This window comes from Aspergillus flavus, chromosome 3, assembly GCF_009017415.1.
Source record: "Aspergillus flavus chromosome 3, complete sequence".
In the NCBI taxonomy this organism is placed as follows: domain Eukaryota; kingdom Fungi; phylum Ascomycota; class Eurotiomycetes; order Eurotiales; family Aspergillaceae; genus Aspergillus; species Aspergillus flavus.
This window is the reverse complement of record NC_092407.1, coordinates 690044-703787: the sequence shown is the minus strand read 5'-3', so window position 1 is coordinate 703787 and position 13744 is coordinate 690044. Positions and strand designations below refer to the sequence as shown.

Below are 13744 nucleotides of genomic sequence, written 5' to 3'. Positions count from 1 at the left end.
TAGATAATAAAAGTTTATCTACAAAAGGGTGCTTTTGGAATAATTTCACGAGGTAGATACGACCACTGTTTCCGGCTTGGGAAAATAATCAATTCAAGTATAGACATATGAGATATTGGCTAAGAGGCCACAAACCAGTATCTAAGGGAGTTACCTAGACACAAGCTAGATTTATTGAGGACAGAAATAAATTAGAAAAGAGCAATATCAACGCACAGCGCTTTTAAATACAAGTCGTTTAACCTTACCACGATTTCTTCATTTCCAAATCCTTTGGTTTCTGAAAAAGCTTTGTTAAGCCTTTGAGGATCTTTATATGGACTTGTCTGTAAGGAAGCAGACTCCCATATCATTAACCTTCAAGGTATCTATGGTGAAGAGGCACGAGCTGCAGAGAAAGATAATCAGACTAGGGCGTAGACGCTGTGACAAATCCGCTAGCTGGTAGTTTTATTACATCTTATGGACTTATTCAACTATTCCCTATTGAAGAGGCTTGAGAATCTTGTTAAATGTTTGAACCTAGGTTCTGACTCACTGGCAAAGCGCCGGCAAAGACAGACGTCCAGCAATTAGGTCTTCATAGGTGAATAATTTCTACAACGTTATCTTATGTCTGCTTCTGCATAACCGCATACAACGATTATTGAAGAAGAATGTAACTCAGAGTCTGGAATTCATCGTAGATTATTACTTTTACCCCTAGTTTTACGGTATTAACTAACACTGATGAATGTTTTTGTATGATTCTTTTATTGTCTTTGGGGCTGTGAATAATAGTCATATTAGTCACTTAGTAGCTGAATACTTAGGGTATTATAAAGGAGCTCTCTCTCTCCACCTCAGTTATGTGTAGATCCGCTTTAACGTCTCTGACCATCACTTTTAGGGCCTGCATTGGTGTCTGTCTTACTATTATCGTACTTTATGTAAGGTCCAGCACTTGAACCAATCCTCAAACTGGCTGCGAAGTGCAAGATCCCTAGAAGGGAGGTGTGGAATAGAGTCCTGGCAAATGCGGCTCTGCACGATATAGATATTGTGTCAGGCTCTCGTGTCAGCAAGAACCAATTCCTAATTATGCGAATCCTGTGCAAGCTGCACAAGCCTGGGGAGTTTGATCCAGCCCAATGGGGGCCTAGATAGATTCGCACTAATGGAGTGCTCCATTTAATGAGGAACCAGAAAAGGTGTTTGCACTGCTAGAGTGCAAGGCAAGGCGGAGAGAAGATGCCCTCCCTCAGGTTCAGTATCAGGAGGCAGCCCAGATAGCGGCATGGATTTTACAGAAAAACCATCCAGAAACAGCAATGCCGGGACGGTATGTTTTCTGGACTTCTGCTTTTTTGTAAGCAACCTAACACAAGAGTCTTCCCCAGAATCTTTCTGATTTCCCATGACCGAAACGAAATCACCTTGACTTTTGGAACCCTCGATCGCCACTATCGCAACTTTTTACTAAGAAAGACTCATGCCTCCCGCTTCCTCACTCTTTACGAATACGGCCCATTTCGCCTATATGACGCTTCTAATATGGAGCAAGTGGCTTGTATTGTTTTGGCATTTGTTCTGGGTGTGGGGAAAGGCAGGTAGAGGAACCAATACCCGGGGTTCACGAGATATGATTTGGTCATTGCAGCTTCAGGCTCAATATCATGAACTACGGGATACATTTGTAAGAATGAAAAGGGGTTAACAATCACTACTAGATAAACTAGAATTATGGCAACTTATACATCATTCGCCGTTACCCTTGCCGCCGCCTGAGGAAACAGCTTCCACCCGTTAGCAAGAATTGTACCCCTAGGAATATCATTCTGTGCTTCGAAATCCATGATATCTTTTCTATTCTCCTCCATAGTCTGTTCAGTAGAACACGGCACGCCACAATCCGCCCCATACACCACATTCTCAAGTCCTACCATCTTCACAGCTGGCTGAAGCCCCGCCTTCGCAGTTGCAGCCGTGTCAACGAAAAAACGCCCAAGCTGCTCCTCAATCTCCTTTCTCGTGATATCATTCGGATTCGGCACCCATTCCTCTGTTCCAAGCAACGCCAACCGACCAGACAGAACGGGCAACACTCCACCACAGTGCGCTAGAACAAATTTGATATCAGAATAGCGGCGGAAGACATCATTGTAAAGCATATCAACAACAGTTCTTGCCGTATCAAAAGCCACCTCAATCAATGGCGACGGACGACCGTTTGTTGGCGCCGCGTAAGCATTAGGGTGGATATGAACAACCGCCTTCCGAGAGTTCAGCACATCCCAAACAGGTTCGAGACGGGGATCTCCCAGCCCGACACCCTTGTGAACGGTCGTCACAGCGAATCCATCCGCTGGGATCTCGAATGTCGATGTTGTTCGTTTGATTTCGCTAAGGCACAGCTCTGGATCGTCGGTTGGAAGCGCCGCCAGGAGTCCAAAGCGGGAGGGATATTTTGACACAAGTGACGCGGCGTAGGTATTGGCTTCCTTGAGCTTCTCGAGACTGCTTTGTGGAATGTATGAGAGCATTGCATCTGAACGTTTGCCCGGTCGTTGTACCGGAGGATGGACTCGACTTCCCATGTTACGGGCCGCGAGACCATGAAGCATGCTGCTCGGAAGGATTCGGCTAGGGCTTCTGCTTCGCCTGGTGCTTGGGGTAGGTAGAAATGTCCGTGGATGTCTAGCCAGCCTTGGGGTGGCATTTTGAACTTACCGTACTCGGGTCGGTTCGTCTGTCATTTTTCTTGGCCATCTTGTGGAATCTGTTCTGGAAGTGATGGATACAGTAAAGTTAGAGAGTGGATCTGGATATTAGGAAGGATCCGGAGGTAGCGCAGACGGAGATAACAGGACATTACAGGATCTTGATCGGATTTAGGGCCGGTTGGGGGTCACGTAACCCCATTTCATGTTATGATTTAGTAGTAGGGAGGCCTCATATTGACCATTCCATTCCATCCTTGGATTCGGCCTTAGGAGAGTTGCAATATAGGGAGTTCCGCATACTCGATCATCATTACAAGTATTGATCAGCAATAAAATATAACAGGGAGTGCAGGAAAAGAGCAACAATGCTAAAACTGTAAGTTCAACTCTTTTAGTAGGAACCACGAAGCTGAATAGGTCTAATGGTGGGGCAAGGGCGAGATGGTTTTTTGATCGCAATAAAAGATATATATTGGAAACTCTCTGACTAAAGACAACATAGCAAAGATACACTCGAGTATTGAAGATAGCAACATATCAAGACTACTTGAAGCTGAAAAGCACTCTTACAGTACCCATTTTGTGCCCACGCTTAGAGAAGCTGGGAAGTATAGACGCTCGGGCCTGGGACAAGAATAGAATAGACCCATTCACCTAGTACGGGATAGGGCTAAGTAGAAGTAGTGGGGACAACGAAGCACATACTATGTGAGCAACAGATTTTCAAAATTACTGTCAATCCTGCATGAAATTCCCGGTAAAAGAATTTCCTGATCTTAGGTTGGAAAGACTACCCTCTCTAACTATCTCTGTTATGTAGCTCTAGTAGTTAGTGCGTAAAAGTCAACAGGGAACCGTGAGTCGCGATATTGATTAGATACAACTATACTATATATTTCGGCTACCGAAGGCCCAGGTATGAAAATATATCATAATTCCTCAACACTGGAACACTTAACCACAGTTTACAACATAGTATAAAAGTAGTCAGGACACACGTAAATACAATGCGACAAGGTATATAATTTTATGATATTCCCTGGAGTGCAAGCAAACCTGTCATACAACATGGTCAAAGCACGGACATCACATGATGTCCAAAGAAGGGGGCCAGATCTGTTATATAATCAGGAGCTAAACCAGAAGGGGGAGACGAATGTAACAATGAACCGGACTAAATGACCTGAGGCAACTTGTTGGCCCCGCGAGGCTTAAACAGTCACAGCCTCGAGCTACCACTCGCTTTTTAGAGGATGCAGGGGTTGTGGTTATAAACCTATGACCCCCCCTGAAACTCTCATATCTTCCTCATATTTTTTCTTGCCCTTCCCTGGTGAACAGGCTCAGCGCGCCAAACTTCAAGGTGTTCCTGACCGCGGTTCCTGAATGCGGAGTTGCCAAGTTTCCTAATCCGGTCATCCATTTACGTTCGCATATTTATCGTCACTCGTTATATTCTTAATTCTCTACTTGTTGGTGACATTGTACAGTTTTCCCTGGCGACCATATATAAAGCGCTTGGGAAAGAATGGCAGAAGAGACACAGGTCCTTTCCATCCAGCAACGGATCGCCGCCCTGAACCAGGCGCAGGTCGGACAAAGCCCTCAGGCTGCCGCATCACCGTTACTCGGGGCGCAACCAACCCCTTTCGCATCGCGTCCAGCCCCTTCGCGACAGCAAACGATCAATAATCCTCCAGTCAACTCCCATGACTCCCTTGGTGATAGAAACGAGCCAACCGGGGCGCAACCAAAACCTGTGCCCAGGCCACCACCAACACCTGTTCAGAAACCAAGGGCCCCTCCACCGTTGCCGGTTCGAAAGGCGTCAACTGAATCAGCACCAGCGCTACCACCACGAAGACCGTCAGGGTTCTCTCGAAAGGAATCTAGGGAGTCCCTAGGCTCGGATGTGTCCCATTCAACGTCTACAAGTGCGGGGAGGGCTACAATAGCATCGACCACGTCTAATAACTCGGATACCATCCGCAGTGTACGTGCGCCTGCATGGGGTGCAAAATTGCCTCCTTTGCCACCGAAAAGACAAGATACGAAAACTGTTCAACCGCCCCCACGACCGAGACCATCACCTGCAAATAGCAGCAGAAGCCTCTCGCAGGGTCGCCCCTCACTACCCCCTCGGCGAGAGTCGACCAACAGCACGTCAACTAATGGAAACCGCTCTACCTCTCGGCCTCCTCCGCCATTACCTTCTAGAATAAATAGCGACAAGTCACCTGGACCAAGTGCAGACACAAATGGCAAGCAATCAACGAGAAAATTGCCACCGCCGCCCCCCTCGAGTGCTGCTCTGGAGAAGATTCAAAGTTCAGGGCTTGCAGGGATAAACCGGAACACTGAGAACTCTGGGAAAGGGACGAATGGTAGTGTACAAGAGCCGCGGCCGAACGGGGTGCCACCCCCAGTTCCCAGAGCGACACGTCCAGATGTCGACCTCGCCAAACTTCAGGCGACTAAACCTCGCCTTTGTAAAACCACGCATTCAGCTACGGCACCGAGCACAATGTGCTTGAAGTGCCGCGATTTCTCGGCACCTGATGCTCATGCAGCGCAATATCCTCGCGAGTCACTGCCGTCTTACGACTTGGCATGGCTGGCGAGGGAACTGACAGCGCCGTTTCCTTCCCCCACTGATAAAGCGAGGGCCTTGTTCACTTGGTTCCACCATAATATAGAATACGATGTGCATTCCTTCTTCAACAAATGTGTAAAACCTTCCACGCCAGCGGGAACTCTAGCGTCAGGACTGGCGGTGTGTGAAGGATACGCCAGTCTATTTGCAACTCTCGCAACCCACGCTGGGCTCGATGCGGTAGTAGTCGCTGGTCACGGCAAGGGCTATGGCTATGACGCTCCAGCTCCAGGCTCCCCCATACCACCGGTTTCGGCAACCGGACATGCCTGGAGTGCAGTGAGGATTGATAATGGACAGTGGAAGCTGTTGGACGCCTGTTGGGGTGCAGGTGTAGTTCAGGGTCCAGGCCTCCCTTACAAGAAGCAATTTAACCCGGCCATGTTCACCGACTCGAATGACGAGTTCGGGCTCCGACATTTCCCTTCCAACCGATCTCACTTCTTCCGGGATGATGGCCGGCCCGAGATCACTTGGGAGGAGTACATCCTGGGCAACCCGAACTCACCATTGAGTGCTGAGCAGCCGACAATCTTTGGCGACGCACAAAACCACAGCATAGGCGAACGGTCATTCCGTCCGGCGGCCAAGCAAATCTCCATCCACGACCCCAGCCCGCTCCGGTTCCAGTTCAATCTCATCTGCGAACACTGGACCCTGGAGCATCACACCCGAGCTAAGCCTGGGCTTTTCTTGCTGATGGTTCACGGCCTCGACGGTCGGCAAGACGACCGTCTCCCCTTCACCCATGTCCGGGGCTCCGGACCGGGGGGAGGCGGGGACTTCTGGTATGTCGATGTACCGAATGCCAAGATACTGGGTGCACCCGGTCAGAAGCTAGCCATCGCCGTACTTACCAGCTTCGGGGATCGAAAGGACGCACGGGGCGTGACCGCGGAAGAATATCGGCAGCAAGTCGGTCGGGTAGGAATGGCGTGGGCGTACATTGCGGAGTGGCAGCTGGTGTGATTTAGTGTGCAGCCTTAACGGTCTTGCGGGCTTGGAATAAGGCGCCGCTTGGCTTCTCTCATGGCGACGTCCCCATTGGTTCTGAATTTCCCTAATACCCGAATCCTCGTACTCGAAGTTTCTTCCGCGACCAGGGGGACCATGATGTTGCTTAGCATATAATACACTAATGATAATGAATGACGCCTCTTTCGTAATCCCGAATGATCATGAGCCCGGGCCAAGAGCTGACTATCACCCCATAACAAGATGCACCAAAGTGAACGGAATATCTCAATTGTATTCACCCCGTACCATCAGAGATCGAGAACACCCTCAGAGCCTCCTCGTGGAACGAGCCGAATTCGGGCGATGACCGAGAAGGCATGAAAACCACACTAACCCTACGGACGGCAGTAGATTGGCTAAATAGCCATGTGTTCTTTCTTTACGGTGACTAAGGACCTCAGTTATTAGTCAAAGCTGAATCAGGCACTACAGGAACATGCCTTGACCATTCAGAGGGGAAGGTATCAGGGTATACCCGCAAGATCACTCTTTCTTGAATCAAATTCAATTATGTTAAGTTTATGGTCTCAATCCTTCTTCCCCCTAACGAGGGGGAAATTATTGAAACGTAAAAGAATCGGAAAAGTTTAAAGCGACTAGAAGAAAAAGACCCAAGGAAAAAATTTTCTCGGTCATAAGCCTTTGTGGCTTGATACAAGACAACGCTACGGATGGGAGGTAAAGGTTGTTCGGTTAATATGATGATGCTGCTAAATTAGTATCGTGGATACGAGCCCCCCTCACATGGTACAGTCCAACATTACCTTGGGTACAGACATACTACATACGTACGTGGCAATCCTCCCGTTGCTGCGACGCAGGTATCCTATATTAGAAGCAATATAGCATGACACCAAATAATATGAGGGAATTATGGCTGTAAACCTTGCCAGGGATATGCAAACTGTGATCGAATACTCTGTACCATCGATGTATCTGAGCGCTGCGAGGGCCCCACCGGCCATACGGCTGCCTCGCATGGCACGGGACATCAGTTGGTAGCGGTAATCATTGTTGAGCATTCTTTATGGTGACATCTTGGAAAGTATAGATCTTTTTTTACCACATGTATGAATCATATTTTTCTGGGTTTTCTTTCGTTTTTCTTTGTTTACAATTTTTCATGATACCGGAAGCATGACTCGTGATGTGCCGCTGCCCTAATTGGTGGAATTTCCGATTCTGGAAATGGCACGTTGGCCGAGGCACATGCTGGCAGTTCCTCCAATCAGGGAGGTTCCTTCGGGACTGGGGAAAAGAGAAATGGGGTCCTTTCATTTGTTCACCTTAATTTCGCCCCCTTTCAGCTCGTCGACTCCACTTTCTCACTTACTCTCTCGGGTTAAACCGTCTGTGAGAATGGGGCCTAAGATTCTAGGCTGGAAATGTTTTGTTTGTTCTGGGGAATTGGTCGGGGGTTTGGGGCCCCTCCTATTCCTCCACATTCAACATCGAACCTCAACGCTCACTACTACCACCACCAGAATCCATTCGGGTCCATGGAACCCACTACGCGATTCCAATTTTTTCATTTCGCTTCTGAATGGCATGTTCCGAGACGGTTGAGGAGTAGTTCCCGTGTCTGTTTAGGGTCTTCCTGTAAAATGATGGATGTCAGCGATCGGCACTGTCTTCGATGGATTGAGTCTGCTCGACACAGTATATTTCTTTTTCCTTCTTTTGTTTATTATTTTTTTTTTCTCTCCTATTTTCTAACCACTCGGACCTTTTTCTTTTGCTTTTTCACTCCTCACTTGACAAGCGCCGTGACGGGAAGTCTGTCGCTGGGAATCAATTTACACTCCCCGGCCGGGAAAGGAATTGATGGGTGCCGATCCGTCTGCAATCGGCTCTGCTCAAAGGCAATTAACTCAAGGATACGACTCGCCGTGTTTGCCCTTCGGCGCAATAGGTCACTTTCGGTTTCTTTTCCTTTCGCGGCCCCATCGGCTTAGGAACACTAGTCAGAACCCGCGTGGTCAGGCTTCCCCGGATCCCTCCACGTCGCGACTCTGGTTCGTCGAACAACTCGGCTTCACACTAAAAACCGGAGTTATGCATTGTGCTGACCACGGCCCTTCCGTCCTTGATTACTTCTCAAACGGCTACCCTTGGTCTAAGGTCGCAGCCGGTGGAACCGAGATGTGGTCCTCCATTTCCCTGTCTCCCAATGAATCTGCCCGGCGAAATGATTGCATGGGTGCTTGATCATGGGATTGGTTACTCTGGCCTGATCCCCTCACTGACCCTAAATCTCCAGACCATGTGTTGCCTCCCCGCGGGTTTCCCCATTCTTACTGAACGAGGAACCCGTCCGTTTTGGACTCGGACAGCCGAAAGGCTGCTACCTTGTGTCATCATTCACAGAAGAGCTGCTCCGGTGGGCCGTCTATATGATGTGTCTGATCCATGATTGGATATGGTCTCCTGGTTGTCTCACCGGTTGGAATCCAGTGAATCTCGCTAGCTTAGACTAATCTCGCCAGTCGCATGGCGTATGGCCCTTTCCCTATTATGGCACTTCGGGTCGGTACAGGCTCAAGCGTCATCAGGAATTTAGACGGAATTGGCCGTCATTCGATGCGACATGGAAAGGCAAAATTTCCGTCCCCTGTCCTCGGGTATATTAAGACCGGCCCGTCCCCTACGGTGGTTTAAAACTTTTTTATTACACAGTTTTCGTACCTCCCTCTTCTGTGGCTTCTGTCTTCGTCAGGTAGCCGTCTACCCCATCTTGCTTAGAGTGGAGTGGTGAGGTACATCTTGCCTTCAAGATGGCCATTGGCAACATTTATGTCATTGCGGCCATCGCCGTCATCGGCGGTGGTCTTTTCGGTTTCGATATCTCGTCCATGTCTGCGATTATCGGTACAAACACCTATAAGTGTTATTTCAACAACGGAGGAAGTGTGACGATCAATGAGAATGGTGAAAAGGAATGTGGAGGTCCCGATACAATGACTCAGGGTGGTATCACTGCAGCCATGGCTGGTGGCTCCTGGTTAGGTGCTCTGGTCTCTGGATACCTGTCTGATATGCTCGGTCGTAAGCAGTCGATCATGGTTGGTTCCGTGATTTGGTAGGCCGACGAATATTTCCGCCCGTTTAGGACTTCCCTAACCGTTGACCAGGTGCATTGGATGTATTCTTGTCTGCGCCGCCCAGAACATTCCCATGTTGATTGTTGGTCGTATCATCAACGGTTTCAGTGTCGGTATCTGCTCCGCTCAGGTCCCGGTCTACATCTCTGAGATCGTAAGTACCTACTATGACCTGAACCTTTGACTCCTGGCAACTTGCTGATCCCTCATCCAGGCCCCTCCTACTAAGCGTGGTCGCCTTGTTGGTCTTCAGCAATGGGCCATCACGTGGGGTATCCTGATCATGTTCTAGTAAGTCTACTCTCAGAGCTTCCCACTATTGTGTCCAGACTAACAATTAAACCTCTGTAGCATTTCCTATGGATGCAGCTTTATCAAGGGCACCGCCGCGTTCCGGATTCCCTGGGGTCTGCAGATGATTCCTGCTATCCTTCTTTTCCTTGGAATGATGTTGCTTCCTGAATCTCCCCGTTGGCTCGCCCGCAAGGACCGTTGGGAGGAGTGCCATGCTGTCCTTACCTTGGTTCATGGTCACGGTGACCCGGACTCTCCTTTTGTCCAGAGCGAATTCGAGGAGATCAAGGGCATGTGCGAATTTGAACGTCAGAATGCCGACGTGAGCTTCATGGAACTCCTCAAGCCGAACATGATCAACCGCACTCACGTCGGTGTCTTCACGCAAATCTGGTCCCAGCTTACGGGCATGAACGTGATGATGTACTACATTACGTATGTGTTTGCGATGGCCGGTTTGAATGGTAACAACCTTCTGGTGTCGTCCAGTATCCAATATGTGATCAATGTGTTCATGACCATCCCTGCTATCTTGTGGCTGGATCGCTGGGGTCGCCGTCCCACTCTCCTTATTGGTGCCGCCCTCATGGCAGCCTGGCTGTACGCCAATGCTGGTCTGATGGCCGCACACGGTCATGCCGCTCCCCCAGGCGGTCTCAATGGAACACCCGCAGAGTCCTGGGAAATCACCGGCCCTCCTTCCAAGGCTGTCATTGCGTGTACCTACCTGTTCGTCGCCTCCTACGCCATCACCTGGGGTCCTGCCTCGTGGGTGTACCCTCCCGAGCTCTTCCCCCTGCGTGTCCGTGGCAAGGCCAACGCTCTGTGCACCTCCTTCAACTGGGCCTTCAACTTCGCTCTGGGTTGGTTCGTCCCCCCTGCCTTCGAGAACATCAAGTGGCAGGTCTACATCGTCTTCGGTGTCTTCTGTACTGCCATGTTCATTCATGTATTTTTCATGTTCCCCGAGACCGCCGGTAAGACCCTCGAGGACGTCGAGGCCATCTTCACCGACCCAACTGGTATTCCGTACATCGGTATTCCCGCCTGGAAGACCAGAAACGAATTCTCGCGCGGCGCCACCCTGGAGCAGGTTGGCTTCGACGAGGAGAAGAAGATTGGCGGTACTGTCCAGCATTCCGAGACCGCATAATTGGGTGATGGAGGTGAGAAGTAGTGGTCGTTTGGGGGTTGAATTCTAAAAGAAAATATTTAATTATCTGCCTATATACCACTCTAACAAATCTCCCCTTTTATGTGGGTTTGTTATGAACATGTGTGACTTAATTAGTTCATGTTTACGAGAGAACGATGATGTCTTGATACCTAGTGTTTCTGTGGGATGGATAGCTTCTAATTCACTCGTGCTTCTATAGTATTCTCAATCATCTAGAACCGTCTGTTGGGTATAGAATAACGGAATCCATCCAACAAACCACAACATCAAACCTAGGAAATAACTCTTTCCTCCACAAAGAACCATTATCCATTAAGCTCACTACATCTTACAAACACATACAAACCTTCCCAGATAAACCCAGATAAACAATCACCCAAACCAATAACACAGAACCCAACAAGCCACTCCATGATGCATATCAGCTCAATTAACAAGAGCAAGCCCGACTAAACCCCGCCACATTCCAAAACACACAGACCATTGGCGTCGCGCCTCGGGTAGCCGACTTGAACGCTTCGGGACTCGCCTCACCTATGCCATCGGCACCAATAAGTCGGGTTCTTGGCGCACCGAAGAAGTTTCATTTCGACGTATCGGAGTTTGTAAGCCTGTAGGCTAAGATGGTCTGTGCTGAAGAGCTTTTGTGCTTAAGAGATGGTGTCACAGATACGAGTAGGTATTTGGAGGTAAGAGAACGTGATACTTGAGGCCTAGGGATTTGGTCTATATGCTTGAAACCTGATTCTTCATGACTAAGTGCGCACTTTTACACCAGAAATATGAAGAATGAAGAAAACTTGAAGGAGTCTCAAGAATGGCGTAGTATTTACGATTTCCTTGGGTGAAACACAACTTGCAAAGGCGGCAGAAAAGTGGTGAATGTATCCAATGCATCGTTCCAAAATGTCTCCCGTGCGAAACCTGATGTCGTACCGCTGTGCTAGGGTAGATACGGCTACGCGGAGACTAAGCATAGCTAGATTCTTCCCTACGCAGCCGTAGATTCCTATGTCAGCCCTGGTGTCAATTAATCCGTAGACATACTATACTCCACATTGTATAAGGGAAACGGAGAACTCACCCAAAGAAAACAGAAAATAAGGCGCCTTATCAGTTCCCCACTCGACCTTCTTTTCGCCCCATCGCTCGGGAATAAACTCCTTGGAGAATTTGTAGTATCGCTCGTCTGTTTGGATTAGCTGCTGTGGAACGAACATGTTCACATCTCCTGGGATGAAGACTTCGTCAATCTGGAGGCCCTCGGCAGGCGTTACGCGGTATCCACCACCTGAGACGGAGGGTCGCAGACGAAGGCTTTCGTGGATTATATCGTCGATGTAGCATATGGTTTTGGCTTTGTCGTAAGTCCAACTTCGGGGCCCGTTAGGCATTGCATTGTCGAGTTCGGCTTGGAGTTTTTGGAGGATTTGAGGATGTTTGGCGAGGAAGTAGATGATGCTTGCTAGGGCCAAGGCGGTTGTGTCGCTGGTTTTGTCGAGTTAGACGTTATAGGTTGGGGTTTCAAGAGAGAGAAAAGGCATATGTACGTACCTGCCCGCAATCACCACCACACGCGAGTCATCATGAAGGGCCGGTTCAGATGGTGGGGCCGAGACATCGTTGTCTATGAAAGCTTTCAAGATCCAGGAAATGATGTCTTGGGGGTATTTGTCGTGGTCCCAGCTCTGTTGCGTTGCATCGGGGTATACGCTAGTCTCATCTACAGCCAAACCAAAAGCGTAACGAGGACTTAATACCTTGCGTTTGGTCTCGACCTGATCAGTGCACCACTTAAAGAAACCTTGATACCCAGCCGCCGCGCCTGGTATCTTACCAAGCATATTCAAAAGCCACGGAAGATGGCTCACGACAGCAATGACGCGCATATGGTCACGAATAGCACTAATAGCGGGGTGCGCTTTCCCTGTTGTAAGATTGCCAAAGTTCTTACCGAACCCGATGTCTCCCATGATATCGAAGGTGAAAAGCATAGACCAGGTGGTTGCATCAAGCGGCTTTCCTTGGTTGGCTTCGACCTGGGCCATGAGCTTCTTCGCCTGCGCTATAACACGGGGTTCGTAGACACTGAGGGCTATTGCTTGCTATTTAGTGTAGAACTTGGGTAACATATTTACTGTCTCTGGATGCGGGGTTGACCAACATTTGATACTGAAGGCTCGGTCCCACGCTCTTCTTCGTCGTCGGTGATCGTTGAAGTCGCGGCTTAGAGCCATGCATATTTTCGTGTCATCTACATCCACATGCCCGTACCACGTTGATCTGCGACATCCAGTCTGGGGGCCGTAGATCAGGGGCAGTGCTGTATTTCGGAGGATGGAGATTTAACGGGGTCCTGGCATGAGTCCTGGTTAGAGTAAGCTTTGTGGATCCTTAGTTAGAATGGCTTACCTGTGCGGACGAAGTTGCCGTACTGCTTGTGGAGCCTTTTTAGTTCCACATTGTATTGGATATTCTTTGCTGCTAAGAAAGCGCTGTAGAACCGGGTGGGCTTGCATGCGAAGGGCCCGGGGAAAGGATGAAGTCGGTGGACGAATAATCGGTATATACTGATACTAGTATTGAGGCTGGTGTTGAACAAAGTGGTGAGTAAGGCAACTCTGCCTAGAACTTGCATTAGAGAGAGCACTGTGATTGTGAAGTATGCATAGAATAAAAATAGGACGACCGTGGCGTAGAGCCCCAATAGATTATAGATGTGATTTTCCACACAAAAGGACGTACGAAAGATGGTTATGTGTAGTAGAACTCCTAGAAGTGCTGCAGACACTCCTAGCTG

At 49.0% G+C, this 13744-nt stretch overlaps 5 protein-coding genes across 5 annotated transcripts; 3 read left to right on the top strand and 2 right to left on the bottom strand.

The window, feature by feature from the left end:
* Positions 1-1135: 1135 nt before the first annotated feature.
* F9C07_1372465 (uncharacterized protein) lies at positions 1136-1662 on the top strand. The gene has a single exon (XM_071508031.1). It carries the CDS (start codon positions 1324-1326, stop codon positions 1591-1593), a length of 270 nt encoding a protein of 89 aa, XP_071364822.1. The 5' UTR covers positions 1136-1323; the 3' UTR covers positions 1594-1662.
* Positions 1663-1730: 68 nt separating this feature from the next.
* On the bottom strand, positions 1731-2698 carry F9C07_4413 (putative 2-amino-3-carboxymuconate-6-semialdehyde decarboxylase; the record flags this gene model as incomplete). The annotated part of the gene is made up of 2 exons (XM_041285670.1): positions 1731-2496; positions 2553-2698. 2 exons carry the CDS (start codon positions 2696-2698, stop codon positions 1731-1733), a joined length of 912 nt encoding a protein of 303 aa, XP_041144093.1.
* Positions 2699-4230: 1532 nt separating this feature from the next.
* On the top strand, positions 4231-6324 carry F9C07_4412 (uncharacterized protein; the record flags this gene model as incomplete). The annotated part of the gene is made up of 1 exon (XM_041285669.1): positions 4231-6324. The coding sequence occupies one exon, from the start codon at positions 4231-4233 to the stop codon at positions 6322-6324; it is 2094 nt and encodes a 697-aa protein (XP_041144092.1).
* Positions 6325-9146: 2822 nt separating this feature from the next.
* On the top strand, positions 9147-10920 carry F9C07_4411 (general substrate transporter; the record flags this gene model as incomplete). The annotated part of the gene is made up of 4 exons (XM_041291602.1): positions 9147-9451; positions 9504-9627; positions 9688-9764; positions 9825-10920. 4 exons carry the CDS (start codon positions 9147-9149, stop codon positions 10918-10920), a joined length of 1602 nt encoding a protein of 533 aa, XP_041144091.1.
* A 779-nt stretch (positions 10921-11699) lies between these two features.
* F9C07_2065809 (cytochrome P450) lies at positions 11700-13582 on the bottom strand (the record flags this gene model as incomplete). The annotated part of the gene is made up of 5 exons (XM_071508709.1): positions 11700-11953; positions 12029-12432; positions 12499-13039; positions 13109-13267; positions 13357-13582. 5 exons carry the CDS (start codon positions 13580-13582, stop codon positions 11700-11702), a joined length of 1584 nt encoding a protein of 527 aa, XP_071364821.1.
* Positions 13583-13744: the final 162 nt, after the last annotated feature.